General features: G+C 38.6%; 1 protein-coding gene across 6 annotated transcripts in view; it reads right to left on the bottom strand.

Moving 5' to 3' along the window:
• Positions 1-454: 454 nt before the first annotated feature.
• The window catches only part of pde4d (phosphodiesterase 4D, cAMP-specific), a 153,998-nt gene continuing 139,431 nt past the window's right edge, over positions 455-15,021 (bottom strand). For all 6 annotated transcript variants that reach the window (XM_086077092.1, XM_086077093.1, XM_086077096.1 and 3 more), the window contains exons 7-15: positions 12,297-12,390; positions 11,096-11,271; positions 10,689-10,787; positions 10,445-10,609; positions 9,397-9,496; positions 7,133-7,287; positions 6,534-6,656; positions 6,250-6,432; positions 455-4,964 (exon numbers count right to left, since the gene is read on the bottom strand). In XM_086077092.1, the coding sequence (XP_085933218.1) occupies positions 4,422-4,964; positions 6,250-6,432; positions 6,534-6,656; positions 7,133-7,287; positions 9,397-9,496; positions 10,445-10,609; positions 10,689-10,787; positions 11,096-11,271; positions 12,297-12,390 (1,638 nt within the window). In that variant the 3' untranslated portion in view covers positions 455-4,421. The remainder of the gene's footprint in view (positions 4,965-6,249; positions 6,433-6,533; positions 6,657-7,132; positions 7,288-9,396; positions 9,497-10,444; positions 10,610-10,688; positions 10,788-11,095; positions 11,272-12,296; positions 12,391-15,021) is intronic.

Raw genomic sequence — 15,021 nt, 5'->3', positions numbered from 1 at the left:
GTATTGGGATTAATATTGTGTGTGGAATATGGATGAAACAGCAAAAAATTCACCCATTTTTACCCATCTCAGGAGGCCATTTTGGCACTTGCTGTCGACTAAAAATGACAAGAGCTCAGGTATCAACCAATCACGGATCACCTGTTTTCTGAAGCTGCGTCATGATTGGTCGTTGCCTGAGCAACTGTGGTGTCATTCTCAGTATATAAAAAAAAGTGTGTGTAGTGTATTTGAAATAATTGGTTCAGAAAATGGATGGTTGGTTATTGTAATTAATCAAAAATTGTGCAATTCAGATTTATATATATATATATATAAATTTTATAGCGTAATAATTTTTTTCTGGAAAAATTGGATAATTAATTTTTTTTAAAGCATCTATGTGTAATTTATGTTAAGGATTTTATTATTATTATTATTATTATTTTTTACAAATAATGATGGAATACCCAGATTAGGCAGAATCAACCCATGCTTTTATTTAATCCATTGCATATAAAACATTTTTTTTTGTCATTCTTTTTCACTTTTTATACATAAAGTCGTATGCTCTACAGTTCTATCCAATAGACTGCAATCAACAAGGATTCCATTAAAATAACATTTGGAATTGTCCTGTGAAACGTCCAGACAAGTTGGCATTCTAAAGACATAACCCAAAAAAATAATTGTCCTGAAGACATTTTTATTTTCTTCTTTCTCTCTCTCGCTCTTTTTTTAAAAGTTACAGTTTGTGTTTTTCCTTTCATACCGTTAAAAAATAGAACAAAAAAAGAAGAAGAACAGACTGTTTCCATTGGGCCAGGGCTGTTAAGCGTCTACAGTATGTGTCAAAAGAAGCGTCTCTGTTAGCCGCTGCGTCGGGTTCTATTGCCAGGGAAGGAAGGAAGGAAGGAAGGAGGGGTGTCCATTAGCGACATACACACACAGTCAGTGTTTCAGCCAAATTTAATGCAGCAGCGGCTGAACGTGCACGCGTGTGTGTGCGTGTCGCTAAGCTTGTGTGCTTTCCTTGAGGAAAAGTTTGGCTTCAAACGCGAAACAAAAAGGCAATTTATCAAGAGGTGAGGCCATCGCTTCGGTGGCCCAAAAGTATCAGAAAACACACACACGCACACAAAACAAATGTGCTTGTTGTGAAAGACACAAATTGTTGATTGATGAAAATATGTCAGGTCATTATCGCTGGGCTGCCGAGAGTTCACGGTAATTTTTTTTATGATGCCATTTTTCCCCACAATCAACTTGTGGCTCCATTTTGCTTCCACAAAGACCGTCGAGGACAGAATCGATCGTCCAACTCGAACAACTTGAACATTTGTTTTGCAACTTTGTCCTTGTAAGCCACCGTATATGCTTTTCTAATGCAACAGCAGAAGAAGAAAGAAAGAACGAAAAAGGGCGACAGTGTTGAATTTAAGGCACAGCCCATGGGCCAAGCAACAGTTGCTTTTTAGAAAATAATTTGGCTTAACCCCCCCCAAGCAACCATTTTTAAAAGTCGTAATTTTTTTTCTCTTCGACACATTCTCTCAACAAGAGGTACGTGATTACAGTCACACCATCACCAAAAGGGATGATTAAGAGTCAACCATTTACAACAAACGGTGTTATGATAGTAATAACATTAATAATAATAATAAGAACTATATATATATACACAACAATAAATATCATGTTTGTAAACAGCGATTGAACTGAAAAACAAAATGGATTACTGTAAGGGCATTGGGTGAGCATGAGAATAAAATGGAGGTGGATAAAAGACAATTTGGCACAAAAAAATGATAGATTAAATAAAGTAAAATAAATAAAATCAGTGTGCAGTCTTCAAGTGTTTTTCTCTCTCTCTTTTTTGGTAACTGCTGTTTATATTTTTGTACACAGAAGAAAAAAATAAGAGTTGGATTTTCGAACTGGCAACCTGTCTACGCTACAGTGACTTATTTACTCTACCAACTTTATACGACTCAAATTAATCAGGGGAAGTCAACCCCAAAATGTTCTCGGCAAAAAAATGGTCTATGCGCTTCCACTAGTCTAAACACGATATTCGGATCAATATTGTGTTGTTGGAATATGAATCAAGCAGCCATTTTTATCCATCCCAGTGGCGGCCATTTTGCCATATCACAGTTGCTCAGGGCTCAGGTAACGACCAATCACGGCTCAGCTGCAGAAAACAGGTGGCAAGTGATTGGTTGTTGCCTGACGATGTATGAGCAACTGCGATGTCATTTTCTAGTTGATAGCAAGGAGCAAAATGGCCGCCGCCTAAAACGGATTTGTTGCTTGAACTCATATTCTATAAACGCAACAGTCATCAGAATGGCGTGTTTAGTGGGGGCGCATACAGTACAACATATTGTAAAGACAATTTTAAAATGCAAAATATAGTAAGAACGTGTGGAAATGAGGGGAGGTGAAAAAAATAATTAGCTTAATGTGCGCAGGAGGCATGTTGGCATGTTAGAGTAAAACAAAAATAGAAATCAAATAAACTAAAGCAAACACAAAATAATAATGAATGGAAATTTAAAAAATGATAAAAATTCAAAAAAGTAATCAAAAACAAAATCAAATTGAATAAAATAAAATAAAATATGCGACTGGCTTGAACGTGGTGGGAAAACGACAAAATAAAGTGAAAAAGCAACAAAACACAAAAATCACACACAAAAACACCCCACTAATTGTAAATGAAGTTGTGTAGAGCACTTTTTTTTTTTTTTTAAAAGGGGAAAAAAAGGTGCTTTTTCATTGTATGGACTACAAAGCATTGCATTGTCTCAGGATGTGTTCAAAAAGAACTTTAGGCAACAACAAGATTTCAAGGCTTCACCCACTTCGACTTGTTTCTGCAACTTCGCTTCCTCCTCGGGCAAAACAAAAGCCAATCAGAACGTCCCGGCAAGTTAGCCGAGTGGGAGCACGTCTATTAAGGAGTATAAATGCTATCGGAGCAAGTGCAAACGCCTCAGGAGGGTCAAATACACACACACACACGAACGAACGAACGACCTCATCGTATGCTCTTGAAACAAAAGCGTAGAAAATATCCCAAGACAACAAGACAAAGACAGCGAGCGTCCCTCTGCTTTCCAAGGAAGACTTTCACATCCGTAATGTGTTTCGAAAGGCCATCACACTCGCACGCACACACCCTCTCAGACAGAAGGACAACGAGGGGACGAGCAGGGAATGCGGCACCTCAGTGTGAACAGGAATATAAAGTTTTCCTGAGTGAAAAAAAAAGAAGAAAAAAAGTGTGCGAGTACCGGTGTGTGGTCATGTTTGAAGCAGACGTGCGCTTGGCGTGTTGGAGCGGCGCTCGCGTGTGCTGCGTGGCGGTTGAAGCCCAATCCATACTGTAACCCCTTTGCAGTCCGAGGCCATTCCCAACCGTGCTGGACTTGCGCAAAATGTTCCCTCCGTCTTTACTCGGTGGATTATTTCTAGCTGTTGTGTTCATTTTTATTGTGAAAAGTGGCAGTTGTCATAATTAACTGGTAGGAGGAGCCTAATCATTTTACTTAATTATTTGCTGTGGATACATTTTTTACTTTGTGGATTATTGAGAAAGATACTAGTCAAGTGGATGGTTTGCATCAATCATTGGACATGTGTGCCGACTAATGAGTTTGTGGATTATTTCTAGTTGTTCGGTTCATTTTGATTGTGCAATCATCATGAATAACTGGCAAAAGGAACATAAGCATTAATCATATGGCACGGAAATTGCACATGCACCAATGTCTACCGTGTTGTTGTTTTGTTCATTTTGTGGATTATTTCCAGTTGTTCCTTTTATTTCTATTGTGCAAAGTTGTGGTTATGAATAACTGGTGACAAGAGCGATCACATGAATTAAAGGACACGGACAGAGATTATTACCAGTTGTTCTGTTGACATAAATTGCAGGTGCATGGGCACATGCGTACCGAGATTTTTTTTTTTCGACCATGTGTATTATTTCTCGTCATTTTGTTTATTTATATTGGGCAACGTGTCGAGTATTATGAATAATGTAGTCATTGCGTAATCACAACAGTGTGCTTGGAACTGTTTTTGAATTTGTAGATTATTTCAATCCGTTCATTTTATGCCAGTTCTGACGAATGAACTGTCACGAGATTGTGTACTTGTGCCTACATGCGACGTGGCCTTATTTTTATCTTGTGGCTTACTTCGAGTGTTTCGTTTGTGGACTCGAGCATGGTTGGAATGGTCTCATGGAATTTTGCAGCGTTATCTTTTGCTGGCGTGCTGCAGTCTAGAGCAGGCTTCAAAGGAGTGTCTGAGCAGGGCAGAAGGGGAACATACAAGTAAGAAAAAAACATCCCCCCCCCCCCAAAATAAACAACAATTCTATAAATAATCATTACTAAGAAGAGCAGTTCATCTCATGACTCCCTAAACTGTTATGTGTCTGGAGTTTTGGCCGCCTCCTCCTCCTGGTTGTCTTCCTTCCCTTGCGCTAGCACCTCTTCTTCTTCTTCCTCTTCCTCCTCCACGACACACGTTTGCGAGCAGGAAGCGTCCCCCTCCTTGGCCACCTCCCCCTCCTCGGCCACCTGCTCGTCCAGGGGAATCTCAGTGCATTCCGAGTCCTGCGTGCAGAGAGTTTTGGAGTCCGTGCAGCTGTTTTCCTCCTCCTCCTCCTCCTCTTCCTCCTCCTCCTCTTCATCATCCTCCTCTTCCTCCTCCGGCTGGCTGCCGCTGTCTTTCTCCGTGTCCGACTCGCCGTCCTCCTCCAGCGTCAGCTCGAACTGGAACTTGTCCCCGCCCGGGTGGCGCCCGCCGTCCTCGGGTTCGTCCAGGGCGGGCGAGGGGCTTTGGGGGATGGTGCTTTGGTACCACTCCCGGTTGTCCTCGAGCGTGTCCAAAATGTCCTGAGCGTCCGGATGCACCAGGTCGGCCCACGTCTCCCACAGGGGGTGCACGATGTAGTCGATGAATCCCACCTGCGCATGGGGGAGGGGGGCGTGGGTCAATAACACAACATGAAAGCTGACCTGACCGGCCCAAATAATATGATAAACCACTAAAGCAGTATTTCTCAACCAAGTACCACCTAAAAAAGTATCTTCATAATGACCAACATTTAAACACATTAGCAGAGGAGACTAAAATCTGGTGTACCACAAGGGGGCAGTATAATACATACCTCGACATGTATACGGTCTATAATACAAGTAGATTTGATTATGAACCACAAAGAACATCACAACTAAGCAGCAGTTATTTTAGTCATGGACCCATGAGTATTGTTATCGTTTCTGTCAAATAGCAGCTGTTTTAAACGATGACAAAAGGTTTTGTGGGACCGTCTATGGTCTTTCACATTCGTGGAATTTGGTCAGACAAAGCTGTATAGTGTGATTAAATACATAATATCTAATTCTCATTGTTTAATTTTTATTATTACAGAAAAAAGTGGGAGTGGCAATAAACAGCAACACAAAGGCATTTTTTTCTCCCTTTTTTCTTTGGAAGAAGTGTTCGCTATCTACCATACTGTACATGGCATGCTCAGGGAGGGCAGAACAGACAATGTTAGGAAATCATAATTAATCGACAGTTTTGATAATCAATTAATAGTTTAGAGCCGTTGTTTTAACTTACAATTGTCCAAATCGTCTTATTTCAGTCTCACAAAAGTCTTAGTCCTTCATGAAAGCAGTGCTTTTACTTTGGAAAAAATGTGACAGCCCAAAGCAGTAATGGAATCAAATCAATTTATGAAGTTTTAATAATAGCTAATTTAATCCATTAAAAAAAAAAATCATTATTTGCCGTCATATTATGAATAACCTGTAATTGACGTGATTAATCCTGAACTAACCTTAAAGGTGTGTATCAAACTAGTAGCCCCTCACATAAAACTGCACCCAAGAGTGGCTGCAGTTTCAAAAACAGTGCTGAATACAACATCAGTACCTCTCGTGGGATATTGCTTAATTCTTATTTATTTGGTTTTGTCTCATCATTAACCAATACCAAATAAACAGCAATAATCGGTTGTAAACAGTAATCAGAAAAAATATTTTCCATAAAATTTTAATGAAAAAAAATGTTGTATCCAATTTTTCGATTAATCAAATAAAAATGTCAAAGCAATTCTGGAATAGTGATAGTAACATTTTTGCTCGCAACACAAAGAAAAAATAAATAAATTAAATAATAATAATAATAGTAATAATAATAATAATAAAGAAGCAAGTGACGGCCCCTCGTATGTAATCTCACCTGACTCTTTTCGACGGAGGCGTTGTGTTTGTCGCACATGGGGCTGATCTCCATGCCTCGCTCCCTCTCGCGATCACCCTGGCTGAAGAACTCCTCCATGATGCGGTCGGTCCACTGCCGATAGAGCTGCAGGGGTTTCGTCGGGTTGCTGAGGTCGGCGCAGTGCACCATGTTCTGCAGGACCTACAGAAAACAAGTCCCCATTATTATTATTATTTTTTAACGCAATTTCCAGTGGAGCGTTTGCATAAACCATGTTCGGGACCAGTGATTTGAGAGCGCACCTGTATCCGGTCCGAGTAGTTGTCCAGCAGCAAGACTCCCGAGCTGGTCACCTTTTTGGTTTCCACCATGGTTTTCAAGTCAGCCAGTAGATTCATGTGCTTGGACATATCAGTAGCTAACACCTAAGACACAAAAAAAGCACGCTATGACTCATCACTGGGAAACAAGCACCTCACGCAATTTCCAGTGTTAATGCAAGGTGAGAAGGGACCTGGCTGGTCTACTAATATTATAAATTACTGAAGTAGGCAATGACTGAATAGAAGACCAGACAGATAGACATTAAACAAATAGATAGATAGATAGATAGATATTAATGATAGCAACATATCCGCTAACTAGATAGAAAGATAGACACAAATAACAACACAATATCAGTGCTAGCTAACTGGCCAGCTAGATAGATAGATATTAATGATAACAACATATCAGCTAACTAGATAGAAAGATAGACAAATAATAACACAATATCAGTGTCCTAGCTAGCTAGCTAACTGGCCTGGCCAGCTAGCCAGCTAGCCAGCTAGCCAGCTAGCCAGCTAGATAGATAAGATTAAATCGATCATCTACTATTCCCCATTGGTGTTTTTGCACTCACAATGTCGATGACCATTTTGCGCAGTGATTGTCGTTGTTTTTTGGTGAGGTTCTGGAAGATGTCACAGTTCTCCTCCTGCAGGAGCTTGAAGCCCACGGCAAGGTGGTGGTTCTCCAGCACCGACGCGTCGTTGTACATCAGTGCCAGCTCAGAGTCTGTCGGGAAGGAAAGCGCACCACCCTTACCATGACGCTAAGCTATAAGCAAGCTAATTCTTTGTCCACAGCCAAGATGCTACTAAAGTAAAGTAAAGAATACGTTTTTCTTCTTGCATGTGAATCTAATTCAGTTGTAAGTTTCTAAGGTAAATCAACAAAGTTTGAAGGTGTCCTGGGCTGGGCTAACCCGACATAATTAAAAAAACATGGAGTGTTGTGTGTAGAATTTCAGGGACAAAATAAATGTAATCCTTTTTTTTTTTTAGTAAGGCTGCAATGTAACAAAAGGTGAACTGAAACTGTAAGGATTTTCCGGATGTACAATAAGTAATGACGCTGCTTTAAGTCATTCGTAATGGCCGTGCTATTTCACTCAAGTCGGCTCGTGAGCAAGTTGTCCTTTAAGTGACTCTGCTTCATTTCCCGGAAGAGCAGTTAGCGTGAGTGGCTAATGATGTTGAGTTGAAGCTAAAAAGCACGATTGATGATCCACTGAACTCCATCCACTGCCTAGCCATGTTGCCCGTCATCACACGTGACCACGCGCGCACACGTGAAGATGTGCTCTGGCACGTGGACGTCACATCTGCACAAATGGGTGTGCGTGGCGGGGGCTTTAACATTTGTTGACGTACGCCTAGTTGGGTATGTTTACAGCATGGGAGTCATGTGCAGCAAGGCTTTAAATAACTTAATTTGAGGAGTATTTATTGTGCAGATATCAAAAATCCAAATTAAATATATAATTTTTTTAATTTGAGGAGTATTTGTTGTGCAGATCTAAAAAATGTAAATGAAAACTCAGAATTGTATCGTGAAAACAAGCAAATAACTAGTTAGTGATATTTTTGTTGATATTAAATATACTATCTTAATATACTTTAAATTTTCTAGGCCACACCTCCCGGGTGACATACACTGTAACGTAACATACAGTGATTAATTTCTGGTTCTGTTTATAGGTGTGTAGTATAATTGTATTTTTCACTTATTTGTTTAGCTCGGTGTGTACCATAATTAAATTTTTTACTTATTTGTTTAGCTTGGTGTGCGGCATATTTTTATTTTGTACTTATTTGATTAGCTACGTTTGTAGCATAATTTTATTTTGTACTTATTTGTTTAGCAAGGTGTGTAGCATTTTTTGTTTTACTTATTTGTTCAATTTGGTGTGTAGCATAATTTTGTTTTGTATTTATTTGTTTAGCTAGGTGCGTAGCATAATTTTATTTTTTACTTATTTGTTTAGCTAGGTGTGTAGCATAATATTTTTTAACTCATTTATTTAGCTAGGTGCGTACCATAATTAAATTTTTTACTTATTTGTTTAGCTTGGTGTGCGGCATATTTTTATTTTGTACTTATTTGATTAGCTACGTTTGTAGCATAATTTTATTTTGTACTTATTTGTTTAGCAAGGTGTGTAGCATTTTTTGTTTTACTTATTTGTTCAATTTGGTGTGTAGCATAATTTTGTTTTGTATTTATTTGTTTAGCTAGGTGCGTAGCATAATTCTATTTTTTACTTATTTGTTTAGCTAGGTGTGTAGCATAATATTTTTTAACTCATTTATTTAGCTAGGTGCGTACCATAATTACATTTTTTACTTATTTGCTTAGCTAGCTGTAGTGTGTAGCACAATATATTATATTTATTTGCTTAGTTATGTATGTAGCATAATTTTATTTTTTACTTATTTGTTTAGCTAGGTGTGCAGCATAATTTTATATTTTACTTATTTGCTTAGCTAGTTGTAGTGTGTAGCACAATATATTATATTTATTTGCTTAGCTAGGTGTGTAGCATAATAATTTTTTTTTTTTACTTAACTTCCTGCTATTTTGCTGTTGAAAAATGGCTGGGTAGGTGTACTCTGGTCCGGGGTTGAGAACCACTGTTCTAGGACAACCAGGACAGTTGCGATCGATTAAATGCCCCGAGAGTGAACTGGATGAATACGAATATTCACAGGCATAATCATTGAATGTGAAAATGACTAGTTACTCAAATGTGTGCGTGTCTGCGACAGTGGGACGACCTGAGGTGAGTGCGCCGTGTGAACAAAAGTGACGCAGGTGCTAAGATGGCGCCGCTTTTAGACTCACTGGTGTTGATGAGGAACTGGTTAGACACTCCCGGGTGGTCCACGTCATGAATGGCGCTGGCAAAGATGGCGGCCAAGATCTCCAGGTCCGTGAACACCGCCTGCCAGACAGGGAGGGAGGAAGGGAGCGGGATTCAGAAAACCGCCGGTTAAAAATATCCCCACAAGCACGAGCCATTGATTGGAGTGAGCTCAGGTTTGATTGAAGCTTATAGTGCCGTGCTCACTGCTGCGCTCATGCTAGTATGCATGCGCATGTGCACGCGCTTCTTCTTTAGTACACAGTGTTACGAGACTAAAAACATCACGTTCCGAGAAAAAAAACATAGGTAGTGTTATGTGGAGAAAAAAAAAAGACATGTTGTTAAAGGAAAATGTCACAATGTTGTGAAACTAAAAATATTTTGGTGTTGGTATCAGTGACTACTCAAGAGTTGAGTACTCATACTGGTATCGGTCTGGTAGAAAAGTGGTATCGAACATCCCTAACAATAAAATACATCATTTTAAAATAATTTTGTATTTTTCATTTTTTACAAGGATAAAGGTTAAATTTTACAAGAAAAAAAGTCAACATATTATGAGAATAAAGTTGCAATTTAATTTAAAAAAAAATGGTGTCAATAATCCCAAAAATAAAATACGAGAGGAAAGACCCTTTTAATATTACAAGAAACAAAATCCAATATACTCTAGAGATTATATTCAAGTTGACTCTTCAAGAGAAACATAGTCTATTTATAACAATAGAGGTAATTGTATGAGGGTAAAAAAGTCTCAAAGCAACTCGAATAAAGAGAAGTAAAAAACAAAAAATCGGAATAACACACGTTTCAATGTCAAGATAGTAATTTCACATTAAAAAAGATGCAGACGTCATTTTTACCAGACAAAATGAGGAAAAACAGTACCCATGTAATATGTGTACATTTATGACATAAGAATCTTACAGAGACTAATAAGGCGAAAGGCGTCATTTTTGCATGAAAAAAGTTCCAATGAGTTTGTGTGTGTGTGTGCGCGCGCGCGCGTGTGTGTGTGGTCCTGACCTCAAGCGCAGGCGTGGCAAGCAGCACATGTGTGGACTGTGTGACGTCAGCAGCGTGGATGTTGTTATGGTAGGCCACGTCGCCGTGGTAGTGGTCCTCTAAGGTCATCAGGTAGGTGATAAAGGTGTCCAGTGGAATTTTAAAGGTTTTTAACAAGTCCCGCTCCTGAAACAAACACCCGAGAGCCTTAAAAACCCGAAGACGGAATTCATACTGTTTGGTGGCGGGAGGTCAGAAGTGCTACCTGGAAAATGGTGTACATCATGACTGTCAGTGGCCGATTCCCAGAGAATTCCGAGATCTTAAAAACGTTAAGGCCCCATTTGTTCACATGTTCCAGCTCCTGGTGGGGAATCAAAAGACAAATAGTTATAGTTTTATAAAAAAAAAAAAAAAAGACAAATCAACAACTACTTTGGCGCCATTTTGGTGTTAGTTTGAACTCCTGTATACGGCTGGGGGAAAAGTTGACGAGGTGGACCACAAAATTTAGTTGACACAACTTTCACAGACTATTAGCACCCGCTATTGGTGGAAAGTTGATACTACAGTCCAGCCATGAGCTATTCTCCAACAGGGGTCACCTGACACTAACGGGGTAGTGTCGTGTCAATTACTCATACATTTTGGCTCCAAATAGCAAAAGCGTACCTTGCCCAGCTCGTCCTCCGTCTCCGTCTTGACGCCAAAGCGAGCGATGTTGGAGTTGGTGAGGCTGGACGAGTGTTGCAGCTTCTTCACGCCGCTGATCTGAGACATGGGCTTGTTCTTCTTCTCCTTGTCCTTCTGAGACTGAGGCGACGGCATCTCCACCTCGTGCTGCTTGTCTGCAAAAGGCGGGAGATTCAGACAACCGTCAAAAAAGATGAGAAGATTAAGACGGTAACTTTAAGATTAAATAAGACACGATATTACGAACATTAAGACCTCATTTTAAGAGAGAAAAAAAAGAACAGTAATGTTATTTTTAGATGAAAAAGGTGGTAACTAAATAAAAAAATATTTTTAGAGAAAAAAGTCAAAACATTATGAAAATAATGACAATTTTACAAAAAAGTCTAGAATATTCCCAAAATAATTGTTATTTATTTAAACACTTTATTTTGACTTGTGACTCCGACAATAACAACATATTTTGAAAAGAATAAAAGTGTAATTTTGTGAGAAATGTCAACATTTTACATGCAAAAAAAGGTCAGAGATAGCAAAAAAGTAAGCACAATTTAACAAGAACTGAGACAGAATTTTAGGGGAATTACAGAAAAGCTGCAATTTTAAGATTAAAAAAGTCATACGAGTATAAATCATTTTGCAAGAATAAAAACAAAATTTTCTGAGGGAAAAAATCATGTAATAGGAAAAACGATGCAATTTTACAAAAAAATATAATGATGTTAAAAGACCAAAAATAATTAAATAAAACTTTATAAGATGAAACATTTCCTAAGAAAATATTAAAGTAAAATGACAACAAAAGTGAAGAAGAAATAAGATTTTTTTTTAAAGTGAAAATATAATATATCAAGAATTTTCAAATTTTATGAAAATCCTCCAATGTTACAATGAAAAAATTGATCAAATAAAATGAAAATATTTGGAGAAATTATTTAAGGAGAAAGATGCACTTTAATAATGAAATGACAAAACATGAAGCCATTAGGAGCAAGTAACCAAATAATAAAATAAAGTGAAAATATTTTAATCAACAACAACAAAACTACAGAATCTATCAAGAAAAAGTAAAGTAAAAGTACTTAAAAAAAAAAAAGAAGTAATTTATTTGTGACGTCAAAAGAGCAAAAAACACATTCTAAGGCTCAGTCACAATATTACACCTGCAAATCTGTCTCACCTAGGAAGGTGCTGGAGATGAACTCAGACACCTGATTCCCAGAGCGACTCATCTCTGACAGGTGAGTCAGTTCCCGGTTCAACATCCTCTTGAACTGCAAAACAAACACACATATAAATATCTATCTAACTATTCTATCTCAATTAAAACCATCTAGCTTGATGTCGAAACCTATGACTGAAATTGTAAAATAAAAAGAAAATGGAAAGAAGCTGTACCCAATAATGTCATTATTATAAACACTTCTGGGCCAAATTCCTCTAGGGCAGGCTCCATCTCACCTGCAACCCTAATAAGAACAGGAACAATTGCCTTTCGTTACCATGACAACCGAGGCAGAGCTGGGGCATGCGATGAAGCTTTGTAACTATATTTAGTGACTTCTGACCCCGTAGCGACTATTTCAAAAAGGAATGAGCAACTTTTTTAGTGCTGACTCCAGAGGAGGACATGTGGACTGGACTGCAAATAAATCTAAAAATCAAACATCATAAAGCCCCCTTTTTTTTTTTTTTATAAATTGGATCCCTTGTGGGTGTACCTAATGTTTAGTCCAGCATTCCTTGTCTAACAGCGAGTGTGTGCTTATGCCATACGTCAATCAGGTCTAATTGGAGTGGCAGGAGATCACTTATCAGCAGAGGCTTTGTGATTTGATGGAACGAGTGTGCTTGAAATCAGGAGATTTTCCATAGTGCTTCCGTGCAAAATTGCGTAACCGTACCTCTCTTAGAAAAAAGAAAAGTACAAAAGCCGCGTCCTAAAAAACGCCACTCCCTTCAGGCGAAACACATCATGTATGCATATTGACGGAGGCCCATGAATCGGTATTGATCACTTGAAATAGACCATTACGGCGCCGCTCGAGTGCTTACCGCACTATTGTGTACACTATTGACCTTCGATGAATAACACCCACTGGCTCCCCCCCCCCTCTTTTTTTTTTTTTTTTTTAAATGGACACAAAGGTTCATGTGAAGAGCATTATTGTGATTCAAAAGAGAAAAATTCTGAATACTGCCAAAATGATGAATACACATGACTCAAATACATAAATAAATAGATGTGCATAAATAAATGAATGGATCTTAACCAACGTTTCAATGCCTTGTTCAAACCTGAAAAGATTTATGACGCACAACAAGAAGCTGCACAGAGGACGGCTCAGCATATGTGCAATTATTGAGCAGTTATTGAGTCTTACATGTTGATATTCATGATATAACTGTATCCTCCTTGCTTATCACAAAAAAGGGGGAAAAAAATATTAAGCAAATAAAAATGTTAGAAACATACAACCATCCATTTTCTGAACCGCTTATTCATCAAAATTATATTAATTAAACAAACATGAAAAATAAAAATAAACAAAATGATTACTTTCCATTAATCAGGACTATCAAACATTAACTCAATGCTTACAACATACAGTAAAAGCTTAAAAACAAATAATTTGAGCTGTAAATCATTTTGTGTTATTATTAAAGGGCATTGTGAAGCACTGCCAGTTTCATTGCACTGAGGACTTAACACATAGCCAATGAAAAAATATATCTGTGAAGGTATTTTGTTTTGTATTTGTCACAAATAATACATCTTAAGGAGAAAAACTTTCTAATTAAACACACTGAAAAAATATATATATATTAGAGATTGCCAGGTACCGATACCAGGGATCGGTATCGGGCTGATACTTGTCTTTGTTTCAAGGCTGTTTTACAATCAGGAATTAGAAATTGGAATAATAGAAAACTGCAATTAATTTCCTTTCTTTAAAATTATTTCATTGTTTTTTGGGGCAAAGGTAACCTACTAGTGGTATCGGTATTTGGTATCAGTTTAAGAGTTTCTGAATGCATTTTTTCCCCCTCTGCAGCCCAAGTAATAATACATCTCAGGAAGGAAAGGGGCTAATTAAATACATTGAGAGAAAAGCATGTTATTATTAAAAGTTGATGTGTTGTAAATGTAATAATAATAATTAAATGTGGTAAAATGTTAGAAAGGTCAAATACAAAAAAAAAAAAAATGGGTTGAGCATTTTTCAATCAGTACCCAATAAAGTGACCGAAAAACAAAACGATTTGACCTCGTCAACATCTTACCTTAATGTATCCCCAGGACACAGAGAACAAATAATTTGCTTCCGGCATTTTGAAAACAAGCGAGAGTGAAATCCACACAAGAGAAAGCCTAAAAATTAAATCTGAAGTTGCGACGGCGTCCTCATGGTGATTCGCATCCTGCGAGCATCCGTCGAGGAGCGTCAGATGGAATGCGGACAGATCAGCATCGTGACGACGGACGGCGTGCGCGCGAGAGCATGAAACGACGGCTGGCTGCCTTTCTTCCTTCCCGCTGGGCTGGGCTGGGCGTGAGCGGCACGAGCCTCCCCTGCGACGCGCGCAGGCTGCTCCTCGCGCCGCGCCAGCCAATCGGCACCAGCGGACGGTGAGCTCGCCCTGCTTTTTGATTGGCTGGGACGGGAGCAGACTTGAGGTCACCAGCTGCGCCATTGGCCCGGAGTTGTGGAAAATGTGCAATCCATGCGCATATTCATACGTGTGATCACATGTGAGCCAATATTAAAGGAAGCTGAGCTCACACATTTAACTCTGAGTCAGTGGGATGATGTCAGCGCGGCAGAATCAAGACAAATGAATCAATTAATGGGGTGAAATCAAAAAGGTACTCAAGGGCTGTACTTTTTCTTGTCCGATATTGA

This window comes from Leptonotus elevatus, chromosome 5, assembly GCF_054856555.1.
Source record: "Leptonotus elevatus isolate MCC_2025b chromosome 5, RoL_Lele_1.0, whole genome shotgun sequence".
Classification (NCBI taxonomy): domain Eukaryota; kingdom Metazoa; phylum Chordata; class Actinopteri; order Syngnathiformes; family Syngnathidae; genus Leptonotus; species Leptonotus elevatus.
Note: the sequence above shows the minus strand (reverse complement) of the source record. Positions and strands in the feature narration are given on the sequence as shown.